The 12,981-nt window shown below is 41.5% G+C and overlaps 1 protein-coding gene and 1 long non-coding RNA gene across 8 annotated transcripts in view; one reads left to right on the forward strand and one right to left on the reverse strand.

Moving 5' to 3' along the window:
• Positions 1 to 586: 586 nt before the first annotated feature.
• The window catches only part of LOC133472200 (uncharacterized), a 43,691-nt gene continuing 31,296 nt past the window's right edge, over positions 587 to 12,981 (reverse strand). The window contains exon 3 of the long non-coding RNA XR_009786636.1: positions 587 to 745. This is a non-coding gene — a long non-coding RNA (uncharacterized LOC133472200). The remainder of the gene's footprint in view (positions 746 to 12,981) is intronic.
• LOC133472183 (protocadherin-9) overlaps positions 753 to 12,981 on the forward strand; it is a 254,796-nt gene continuing 242,567 nt past the window's right edge. For 3 of the 7 annotated variants that reach the window (XR_009786634.1, XR_009786635.1, XM_061762734.1), the window contains exons 1-2: positions 753 to 1,171; positions 2,134 to 5,242. Coding sequence is in view for 5 of the 7 variants with exons in the window: in XM_061762734.1 (XP_061618718.1) it covers positions 2,207 to 5,242 (3,036 nt within the window). In the remaining 2 variants the exon portion in view is untranslated. The remainder of the gene's footprint in view (positions 1,172 to 2,133; positions 5,243 to 12,981) is intronic. The other 4 variants (XM_061762716.1, XM_061762707.1, XM_061762687.1 and 1 more) reach the window with 3 other exon arrangements.

The raw sequence follows: 12,981 nt of genomic DNA on the forward strand, positions 1-12,981 counted from the left end.
TAAACTTTAAATTTTATATATATATATATATATATATATATATATATATATATATATATATATATATATATATATATATATATATATATATATATAAACACACACAGAGACGCACAGAACTGTCTGACTTTGATGAGTGGAATGACTGTCAAGGTTATTACTTGGAGACAAATGCTGATGATTGCCTGCAGGCTGCCAAGTGCAGAGGACACAAGGCAAATATGCCGCCCGTGCAAACATGCTTAGAGACAGCTCCCCCTTCTTGACTTCAATCAAGTGTGTCTCTGTTGCAGATGTAATGCTTTAGCAAGACATATTCATGGATTAGCACAGCATATTTTTGGGGTAAGTGATTCAGACTGGTGTCGTTGCTCACCCATCCCGACTACAGCCTAACAGGTTGGCTTTTGACTTTGAGGCACCCTATGTGAACTACTACGGATACACCTGCATACATATAGTGAGAGGACAATGACTATCTTATTTTAGAAATAATATTTACTCTAGGTTTATTTTTTTGGGGGGTGGGGGGGGGGGGGGGGGGTGATGGTGAAACGTCTCCGCAGCCTGCAGCATCTTCGCGGAGCATCCCACCGCGCACAGCCCTGCGACCCGTTATAAGTGACGTTCTTCCGGGCCAATCTTGTTCGTACTCCGCCTGTCGACGCTGCTGAAAGAGAGCCGGCTTGACCAATGGAGATGATTCGGCGGGGTGAGTGGGCGTCCGTGTACTTCACCACTCCTCCTGCGGCTCGACAGAAGAGCGAGGGAAAGAGAGAGTTGAAGCAAAATCACCAGCTCCGTGAGTGAGGGCGCAAGGATGAGTGGCGCGTAAACGTTGACATTGAAAGCCTCTTGTTTGAATTTTGCAGCAACTAGGCTCACAGAATCGGACATTTTACACCTCTTTTTTTTTTTTTTTTTTTTTTGCCTTAATCCATGGGCTGCATGCCATGGTGGAGTGACGATGAAGCCCCATGGACTTGAGACATGAGGGGATAAGAGTGGGTCCTCTTGTGTTCATCTTGCCGGCGCTTTCACGTTTACAGGTAGTAAGTGCGTTTTTCACGGGACGTCAACCGGGAGCTCATAAAAAAAAAAAAAAAATTAAAAAACCCACTGCCCACCTGCTTGCTGGAAGATGAGACGCTGATCACCGCAACAGCCGCAGGTGACATGCTTACATCCTTTCCATTAGTGAAGTTAAATTCGATAGGAAATAACTGAGGCACGCACGTTGTTAGTGCAACTCAATTTTCCATTTTCCGCGCACCTAATTACCAATGCCAAAGAACGCCAATGCCTATGAGGAATGTCTTCAAAGGACTATGAGCTGGCATAAATCCATTTTTTCTCGCGTTATATTGCTGATTTTGGGTGTGTACACTATAACGAAGAACAGATCTGAGTTTCCTGCTGAGAATTAAAAAAAAATTCCTTCTGGTTATGTTTGAAAAGCTTTACACATATGCGGTCATTCATTCAGGAGCCCACACACAACTCAACTCTTTAATTTGAGCAATTTATCTGTAAAACTAATGAGAGGGTGTAACGTGTGGTGACGTTTTGTTAACATCGGGCTGTTTAGTGTGTCCTAATGGAGCAAGACACAAAAATAGCAACCTAAATGGTTGATGCAGTGTTATGATGTTGACTTTCTCTGAATTGTTCCTTTAGACATTTTTGGGCAGATAAAACATACTAGGCCTGATTCAGAAATGTGTTTTTAAATACATTTCTTAAATTTGTTTAGTTTTTCAATTTGTTGACCTAAAATTTAAATGGCAGAGTTATGAAACTTCAACCAGGTCATTATAATGAGTACAATATAATGGTATTTTAAAACCTGTAATAAATGTAGTATCACATACATTGCAATAGGCAATCATATTTCTGAATCATGACAGTTAAAACTGTTTAAGTATTCTATGGAATGTTTTTCAAAGAACATAGATTTACGGATGCCATATTTTCATTCAAAAGGTGGAACAAATTAAAAATGGCTCATTATTTTTAACGTGGTTAAGATAAATGGTTATAGGGGGTGGTGTGTGTGTCATTTTGATATGATCACTATGCCTTGTGTAAAGTGTGTAATGTATTGTCTGAAACATTCTCTTTTTGTATTTTCAGGGTTGGAAGATTCCTGTCATTAGTGAGAAGTCTGCTACAAAGTTTTCTTACAAACTTTTGCCTCGCTTCTGTCATGGATCTTAAAGACTATTACCTGCTGGGTGCTCTGCTTGCTTGCATATGGTTAGATCCTTCAATAGCCCAAGAACTCATCTACCCCATCAGGGAGGAGCTGCAAGAAAATGTCCTCATTGGAAATATACCGAGGGACCTTAACATTTCCCATACAAATGCTGCCACTGGAGCAAGTGCTAATCTTGTATACCGGCTGGTCTCCAAAGCAGGAGATAACCCTCTGGTCCGCGTTCTGAGCAGCACCGGTGAGATATTCACAACATCAAACCGAATAGATAGGGAGAAGTTATGCCCTGGTCCCTCCTTTGAGGACAGCGAGTGCTCCTTTGAAATTGAAGTGGTCATCCTGCCTAATGATTATTTCAGGCTGATTAAAATCAAAATAATCGTCAGAGACACAAATGATAATGCTCCCATGTTCCCATCCCCAGTGATCAACATCTCCATACCAGAGAACACGCTCATTAACAGTCGCTTTGCTATTCCTTCGGCCACTGACCCAGACACTGGTCCAAACAGCGTCCACAAATATGAGCTGATCAATGGGCAAAGTGCCTTTGGCTTAGACATAGTGGAAACGCCTGAGGGGGAGAAGTGGCCCCAGCTCATTGTGCAGCAGAATCTGGACAGAGAGCAGAAGGATACGTATGTGATGAAGATTAAAGTGGAGGACGGTGGCAGCCCACAGAAATCCAGCACTGCCATTCTCCAAGTGACCGTAACAGATGTCAACGATAACAGACCTGTCTTTAAAGAAAGTCAGGTAGAGGTGCATATTCCGGAGAATTCCCCTATTGGCACATCTGTTGTGCAGCTTCAGGCCACAGATGCAGATGTAGGGGCCAATGCAGAGATTCGATATGTATTTGGCACTCAGGTGTCACCAGTTACAAAGAGGCTCTTTGCACTGAATTCGGCATCTGGCTTAATCACTGTGCAGAGGCCTCTGGACAGGGAAGAGACTGCAATACATAAGCTCTCTGTTGTGGCTAGTGATGGCAGCCCAAGCCCTGCCAGAGCTATCATCTCAATAAATGTGACTGATGTGAATGACAATCCCCCAAATATAGACTTGAGATATATCATCAGTCCCATTAATGGAACTGTTTTCCTCTCTGAGAAGGATCCCATCAATACCAAGATAGCCCTCATTACAGTGTCAGACAAAGACACTGACATCAACGGCAAGGTCATTTGCTTCATCGAGAAGGATGTGCCCTTCCATCTCAAAGCTGTGTATGACAACCAGTATCTGTTGGAGACATCCGCACTGCTTGACTATGAAGGGACCAAGGAATATAACTTCAAAATTGTGGCTTCTGATTCTGGAAAACCGAGTTTAAATCAGACTGCTTTAGTGAGAGTGAGGCTGGAGGACGAGAATGACAACGCACCTATTTTCACTCAACCCGTCATTGAGCTGGCTGTCATGGAGAACAACAAACGGGACCTGTTCCTGACCACTCTTAGTGCCACGGATGAGGACAGCGGAAAAAATGCAGAGATCGTTTATCAGCTCGGACCAAATGCATCATTCTTTGACCTTGATCGCAAAACAGGGGTTCTGACTGCATCCAGAGTTTTCGACCGTGAGGATCAAGACAAGTTCCTGTTCACGATAACGGCAAGAGATAATGGCACCCCGCCCCTGCAGACACAAGCAGCTGTCATTGTAACTGTGTTGGATGAAAATGACAACAACCCAAAGTTTACACATAACCACTTTCAGTTTTTTGTATCTGAGAATCTTCCTAAATACAGCACAGTCGGGGTGATAACCGTGACAGATTCTGATGCTGGAGAAAATGCTGCTGTTTCTCTTTCCATTCTGAACGACAACGAAAACTTCATATTGGATCCTTTCTCTGGTGTTATAAAGTCCAATGTGTCATTTGATCGAGAGCAACAGAGTTCGTACACTTTTGATGTCAGGGCTGTGGACAGTGGCAGGCCTCCTTGCTCCTCAGCTGCCAAGGTGACCATCAATGTCATTGATGTGAACGACAACACCCCCGTTGTCATCTCACCCCCGTCGAACACATCGTTTAAGCTCGTCCCTCTGTCCTCCATCCCTGGATCTGTGGTTGCAGAGGTATTTGCAGTAGATGCTGATACAGGGATGAACGCTGAACTGAAATACACTATTGTGCATGGCAACAACAAGGGTCTGTTCAGGATTGACCCAGTCACTGGGAACATCACCCTGGAGGAAAAGCCAGCAGTGAGCGACATAGGATTACACAGATTAGTGGTCAACATCAGTGATTTAGGATATCCAAAGTCCCTCCATACTCTGGTGCTGGTATTCCTTTATGTCAATGATACTGTCGGCAACTACAGTCTTATCAATGATCTCATCCGGCGTAGGATGGAAACCCCGATCGAGCGCAACATCAGCGAAAGCAGTGAAATTTATCAAAGTGGGGACTATTTAACAATAATGATAGCCTTTGTGACTGGTGCCTTAGTTGTGATTATTGTCATCTTTGTGACTGTCCTGCTGCGCTGCCGGCACACTTCCAGGTTCAAAGCTGCACAGAGGAAAAAACAGGGGACAGAGTGGATGTCACCAAACACAGAGAACAAGCAAAATAAGAAGAAAAGGCGCAAGAAAAGGAAATCTCCAAAGAGCTCCTTGCTCAACTTTGTTACCATTGAGGGAAACAAACCTGATGACCCCGCCCATGAGCCAATCAACGGAACCATCAGTCTGCCCACCGAACTGGAAGAGCAAGGGATTGGACGTTTTGATTGGAATGCCACACCTACGACCACCTTCAAACCAAGCAGCCCTGACCTGGCCCGACACTACAAATCTGCCTCCCCGCAATCAGCTTTCCACCTCAAGGCTGACACGCCGGTCTCAGTGAAGAAGCATCATGTGATTCAGGAGCTGCCACTGGATAACACGTTTGTTGGGGGCTGTGACACCCTTTCCAAGCGGTCCTCCACAAGCTCCGACCACTTCAGTGCCTCAGAGTGCAGCTCCCAAGGAGGGTTCAAGACGAAGGCGCCCATGCACACCAGACAGCAGGTAAAAGAGCACTTTTACTGGTCTATAAGTAGTGCCTATAACTGCCCTGTTCCACAGTGCTAAAGTGCCAGTTACGATTTAAGACTCACACTTCAGTTACTGATGCAACAATAAAGTAAATGAAGCACACGGATTTTCCAAATGATCAAACTTAACCCTAAATGAAAAAAAAAAGACATCCACTAATTATAGATTTTATGGACTCTTCTGTCACATACATAATTTGGTGGTACAATCAAAGACTCGTGGTTGTGTCATGAAAGTTTGTATTAGTTTCAATTATCAAAATGTAAATGGGTGAGTGGCTGCCTTATTTATGTATTCTGCAACCAGGATAGATCATTGGTTAAAAAAAAACAACAACAACTGTGCATTTATCTCTTGTGAACCACTGTTCTTTGTGAAAGAAACATTTTTTTCTTGCCTGTCTACTCAAACCTGACAACAGGTACACAATCTCTAAAAAGATAGCAGACGTTTCACTTCTCATAAAACTCTTGAGTGCATTCATGTTTTTTGTTTGTTTCAGTGTTCGAGCATGTACTGTGATATCACACAAGACCCTGCAACCTTTTAAATAGCTGTAAGCAAAAATAAGTAACAATTAGTCCGCCATAGTGTCAAATGTGAACGTCACAGACGGGTCTTTGCCACATCATCAAAGCCGAAATTACATTTTTCCTCTCAAAGCACACTAACAAACTGATGGAGGCTTATCTGGGACTTGATACACATCCAATTCAAAAAGGATTAGTCAATAATGAGCCTCAAATTTAAACATAATCCATGCTGCTTTTTTTTTTGGGTGGGGGGGGTCAAAGCCTTATTAATTTTTCTGCTAATAAAGCCACACTCCACAACAAACAGTTCTAATCTAACACACATGGACAAATACAGGGAGCAGTTGAGGTGGGGGACGAGAAAGAGGACAGAGGGAGGGCCAAGTGAGAGTTGTCAGTGGCTCAGGCTTGATTGGTAGTGGTACTGAACCTTTAGGTGGCAGTGTTGACCTATACGCCAATGCCTGGCACTCCGCCAACCTGCAGTGGTCCATGCAAGGCATGAAAAGAAAGGAGTGAAATCTATGTTGGCGTTGTAAGTGAAATACTCTCTTCTAACGATGCTGCGGCTGCCCAGGGAAGATTGATATCGGCAGGTAGAGATGAGAGTGATAAGTCTAGCCAGGAGAGTAAGAGGAATTACTAGGGTGATGCTGTGCGAGACTCGATGTCGATGTGTACCTCCGGGTCACTGCATGTGGACGAGTATTTAATGCCTTTTTGTGCGAGAGATAGCAGTCAGTTTGCCATCGTTTCCCAGACAGCCGTTAGTGTGAGTGCGTGGCTGCTGGCGAGTGTGGTGGGGGAGGAGACAAGGTGATGACATGGGTGGTTGTGGGGTGTGACAACCAGGATAGCACATGAGATATGACACTATATAGTAAGCACGTCTTCATTGATTCTTTCACTCACGCCTTGCTTTCTGAAAGACTTATTGGGATCTATAATTCTGACACATGATGAAAAGGAGCACACAAACACATTGTATTTTATGTTGTGCCAGAGCAAATAATGCAGACACTTCAGCGCACCTGTTCTCCAACAATCTCGGCTTACTTGATTGATTATGTTTATGTATACGCGGGTCAAAACTGACCTTCGATTGTGCCTCACTCTTCTTTTAATCTCCCAGTCTATTCATTTTGACTAGACATTTATTTGCTTCTTCTCATTATCATATGGAATGATTTTATTAAAAAATATAAAATCATTGTCATAACTGTTGGAAGTCTTTTTTAAAATTTCAAGTTCTTCTGAGTACATGAAAAATAATTAATCATTGCTCTCCTTGTACCGAGCACCAGTCTTTGGGAGCTTGCTGACTTCAAAACAGGTGGTTGTTTTACGGTCATATCAATTCCACGTCATCTCGCTGAGGTATTTATATTCGAGGTTTAAATGGCTGTTATCGATTATGGTAAGATATTTAGAAAGCACTGGGGATGAAGACTATATTTTCAATGCTTTTGTTGAATCCAAATTTTCATGTTTTTTTTTGTTTGTTTTTGCACAGTAAAATCATGTGCATTCTTGACCTATGTAATTAATACATTCTTGAAAAAGTGAATGGTATTAAAAATTATTGCACTGAATTGCAGTGTAAAGCACCAATGTGGAAAATTGCCTGAATTTAGTCTTTACATTGTTTTCTGATGAATAACTAAAGTCATCAATCATTTCCTGTTGTTTGATGTTAGCGTGAAATAAGCAACTAAGCGAACAAGGATATTTAAGGTAAAGACATGGCTAAAGCTTTTGGGGAATAGCTTTTGAATTGATTTTTTTTTTTTACTCCTAGATTGAAAAGCCATTCTATTTCAGTTCTCTGGAGTCACTTCTATGCAGCATCAGCATCAATCAATAAATAAGAAAATTGAAAGTAAATTGATTAACAAGTAGCTGGAGAGAGGATAAAAGGTCGAGAGCTGGGCAGGAAAGCATGACAATTCCACTGGCGGTATTTCCCTCTTCTTTAATAGATAAAATTGGGAAAGAGAAATAGGAGACATTTTAAGTGGCATCATCACTCTGTGTGGCTTTCGAGAGACCCCCAGCATGCTGATAGCAATAGGCGCAATCCTTGCCTTGTCTGTCTTTTTTTCTCTTATTATTTATCCTCTAGGGATCAACATAGGTGGAAACAACAGTGAGTAAAAAAGCATAAAAATGCTGTCCTACTTTCACAAGGCAACACAAGCTTCTAAGAAACCGAGCATAGTATTGCTGCTGTTTCAGCAGCAGTTACTTCCTTTCAGTTTGTGCATTTCACTGAGTGGTACCTGTACAAAATATTGACAAGAACATGGAATCTAATCTCATCTAAACGCGAGACACAGGTATGGTTCACTAGCATAACACGTGCCCAGTGGCTATACATTAACCACACACTGCAGATTAGATCCCAAGGCTCATGTTGAGGACACATTAATATGATTTCACCGAGCGTACCAAGCTTATAAGTAGTCAGCGAGATGGTGTATTAGGCATCGTGCTAAACTGATTAAAATCCGTGCTTTAACTTGTCACTGTTCATATTTGCTGGGACAAAATCACTGAGAGATACGAGACTGAGAATTTAACAATTGGACAACATTCTCTGTTCTTCACCTTTCAATAATTTCCATGGTGACTGTTTATTATGTGAGGGACCCGTGACTGTGAGATGGCTCCATTTTTCCCACTCACTTTGTTATGGTAATGTGACAATACTCTGTATGTGGGTGCACAATTACCAGCCTTATATGGGACTCACAGTGATGCGACCACATTGCTCCAACATGTCATGTGTAACGATCTATTTGCTGCGGATGATTTTTTTCCCCCTTTCTTCTTAATATGGCAGAAAACACACATGGACTTCCAAGTATGGACCAACTGTTCAGTTTTCACACACTGTACTCTGATGTGCAAATCATACCTCAGCAGTGCGGATATTTTATAGGAACTCCCTTTTGAACAGTTTCACTAGGTACTTATTCCGTATTCTATCTGATGGCGAACAATGTATTCCCAAAGTAATCATCTTGACTTATGATGTAGTATTAGTTGAATGGAAATAAGCAGCCTGTATAATAATCAACTATACACCAAGTGTATAGGGATGACAGAAAGAAAAAACAGGAGAAAGAAATTGATGATAGCCTTGTCTTTTTGTTTAATGAATGGATGGGCTACGCAAAAAAAAAAAATGGTACTGACCGTCGTAATTAAGGAACCTTGGGGGGCTTGTTCTTCTTGTGCAGGTTCATTTGCCACATTAATAACAGGATTAGTGGTACATACGAGGGTTGATGGAAGCAGGGAAGTTTGAGAAGAGTAATGGACTATGACAATGTTGCACCTAAGGGGAATGTCTGTTGCACTTCTCTTCGTCTTCTTGGGTTTGCTGACAAGGATGCTGGCAGTGTGAATGACAAAGTGGGAGAGAAACCAGCGATTATTATCGATTACCATCATTCACCATGTCCTTGTACTGTACATGCAGAAAGTACTTTTGTCTCAAGATCATGTGGTGGATGATGGAAATTGGACTGATTACAGTGTATGGGGGATGCATTTTTCTTTTGGGTTTAAAAGGGTTTCAATGACATTAACACACTAATTCACTGAGCAATACTGTCTAAAAATGAAAAATTCAAAAGATATTTTAAAAGGAAAATGTGACTACTCCATTCTGTAATTTAGAAGTCCTACCTAAGAGTCATTTAAAAAAAATTAAAAAACAGGTTTTGCGCAAACCTCACAAGTCATTCATGAGGCGTGGGGGTGGGGGGCTTGTTCCTGCAGAGATAACGCCTCAAGAAATCAGAAGTTATGTTCTATATGTGAACTGAATGACTTTTGGCCTCAACTAAGGTATTGGATATTAGCAGTAGCAGAGTAGATTAGATGCTTGAGGGCATCCAGTTTTGTCTGTACAAAACAATAAAATAAATCAAAACGCTGTCTGTAAACCTGCTGGACTGTGAGTTATTTGTTTTTCTTTTTTTTTGTATATTTTTTCAGACGTTTTCCGATTAAATTTCTGCAGCATACAACCCGAAACACAGATGATGGCAAATTACCAGGATTTATCTTGAATTTGTTTGTACACATTCGTATTTCTGTGAGTATATTTTCCACCCTCATCCTTAAGTTTGCCATCATACATAAAATTAAGTTTTGATCATGGCAGTTGCTGTCATATATCAAAGCGTGTGTGTGTGAGTCTGTGTGTGTGTGCGCGTGTGCATGTGTGTGTGCGCATATGAGATTTTTCTTTGTCTGTCATTGTTTGTCTGCCATTTTTGGCTGACAAGCCATTCATCTTAAAAGTAAATATCGTCTATCTCTACAAATTCTCACAGCAAACTTGACTGATGATCAATCATCCCGAGAGTCACTATAGGATATTCATGTTCTGCATGCACACACAAAACACAACAAACAAACATTTTGGCTTTTGTGGGACTGTCATTACTTTAGTCATATTCATGTTTTCACTAATCCAGAAAGGTCATTGCCGATTTCTCTACTGCAATCGATCAAGCTGACATACTCGTGAGTTGTTTTCTTCTAACACAGCATGATGACAAAAAAAAAAAAAAAAAAAAAAAACTTTCTGCACCATTTAAGGTACATACGGCACATGTAAAATACGAGTAGAGGGTGGAAGAAAATGTTTCTTGACTTGTTGCTTGTCTTCAAAGATGATATACAGTATAAGTTATAATGGTACATCATTGTGTGAATGCCCTCACCCCAAGAACCCATCTCTTCTTTTCACCCCTCACCTGCCCAACTCCCACCACCAATTGCCCCTGCCGACCCCCCTCAGTCACACCTTTCACCCATCTTTTATCGGGGTCAGTGCTGTTACTTGCAATGTTAAATCACCGATGGCATGGCCACCTTTTTTGTGTTCTGATCATTTGTGACAGATTGGAGTGCTTTGTGTTCAGTGCCCACTTTGCTTCCTGGGAATGGTGGGGGGTAGTGTAAAAGGTGGGCAAAGCATTGCTGTATGTTCTGACATGACAAACCCAGAGGGAGACATGTCTTTGTCATTCAGTTGTTGTTACATGTGAAGCACGGGCCGCTGCTCGGCTAGTAGCTTGTGCCTGCGTCCAAGCTAATAGTTGTGATAATGGCTTTGCCAGACAAACACGCCCAAAGCTAACCGAGGGGGGTGGGTGAGGAATTTGTTTGACGTGAAATGTGACTGCAATTGACTGCTATGCCACAAGGCCTCATCACTCACAAAGACTCTGTAACCCTCATCAATGTACATTTTTATTGTATATATGAGATGTTTCATGTAAATTGAACTCCTGGTAATCTTGCCTAATGTGCTGTGTTAAAGAACATTGAACTTTAATTTTGTTTTATTTGCCAAGCTTTTTTATATTAAATTTTTTCCCATGGCTACGATGTCTGAAAAGAACAAGAAAACAAACTGCCAATTATTTAGTACACTGCAAGTCCTGTTTTTGAAAGCTTTATTTGAACTATTTCATAATAAATGTTTCCAAGAGCTCTTTTCCTGTTTCTTATCTGTCAGTTTGTTCTGCTTTTCTGATGGCATAAGACAGATCATATAAACTGGGACATGTCAGGCCGCTACCGCACTAACTGGCAAGTGACTGATCAACAGCCACCAAGCAAGAAAAGGAAATTGACAGAGAACAGGTCAATGCAGTAGAACTACGGACTTGTTTGTCATTTTCTACTAATTCTTTGTGAGAATGTGCTGTACGTACAGTAGGCATGGTGCTTAACAACAGTGGCATCACATCGAAGGTTAGTAGGATTTTGAAGGATTGGCTCCATCTCAGAGCCAATTAAAAAGTCATAAAGCCACTCTGAGCTGATTTAAATATGTTTTGCATATACGGAGTCTGTCTTAATCCATTAATCAAGTGCAGATATGTACTCAGATATGTACTGATATGACAAAATATTTCCTCCTTATTTACACTTTTTTTGTTGCTGCTTGGATGGGCATTGTAAATAGCCTACTATTCACCTATAACAGCTACTATACAGCTTATCCTAACTCAGGTTATGGATGTGGTGGAGCCTATCTCAACTGACTTGGAGCGAGAGGTGGGGTACACCCCGGACTGGTCACCATCCAATCGGAGGGCACATATAAACAAACACTCACATTCACACCCAAGGGGGAAAAAAAGCATTCAGTGAACATAGCATCTGTAATTTTGGAATGTGGGAAGAAGCCAGAATACCCAGAGAAAAACCACACAAGCACAGGGGAGAACACGCAAACTCCACACAGGAAGACCGGAGCACGGATTCAAATCCCCAACCTCAGAACAGTGAGGCGGATGTGCCTTCTTGCTGCCATACATAGTAGTTGAAACATTTGGCACTTATAGTATGAAATATCATGAAATATACACACATGAACAAGCCTGACTCTGACTCTCATTTGGAGACAAGAATAGAGACCTTAATTAAAGATTTGCAAATTAAACGCAGTGTGAGTCACAGTTTAGTCGGAATGGCAATGAAAACAACAAGGTCAACAATTTCACAGAAGGTGCAATTCAAACGCGCGTCAACAATATGGGCAAAAGAAACATCCATCCATCCATTTTCTGAGCCGCTTCTCCTCACTAGGGTCGCGGGCGTGCTGGAGCCTCTCCCAGCTGTCATCGGCCAGGAAGCGGGGTACACCCTGAACTGGTTGCCAGCCAATCGCAGGCAAAAGAAACAATCTTGACTCAAAATCTGTCTTTCTTATTTTCACATCTGCAGGTAATCCAAATGCAAAGGCCATTCATATATGCACAGTTGCTAATTTTTCTAGCACCTGCAATATCAGTATAAACAAAAATAAGTCTGTCAAGATTTATTAAAGGAACAGAGGAAAAATGCAAAAATAAATAAATAAACATTTGTAAAAATACTCTTATATTTTACTTATTTTGTTTGGCTGTGATTGTGATTGTAATTTGATTAGATTAATAATTGTAATTGTCACCATGCATCCATCCATTTTCCATACCACTTATCCTCACTAGATTCGCGAGCGTGCTGGACCCTATCCCAGCTATCTTCGGGCGAGATGCGGGGTACACCCTGAACTGGTTGCCAGCCAATCGCAGGGCACATATGAACAAACAACCATTCACACTCACATTAACGCCTACTAGCAATTTAATTCAATGAACCTACCGT

Source organism: Phyllopteryx taeniolatus, chromosome 2 (genome assembly GCF_024500385.1).
Source record: "Phyllopteryx taeniolatus isolate TA_2022b chromosome 2, UOR_Ptae_1.2, whole genome shotgun sequence".
NCBI lineage: Eukaryota > Metazoa > Chordata > Actinopteri > Syngnathiformes > Syngnathidae > Phyllopteryx > Phyllopteryx taeniolatus.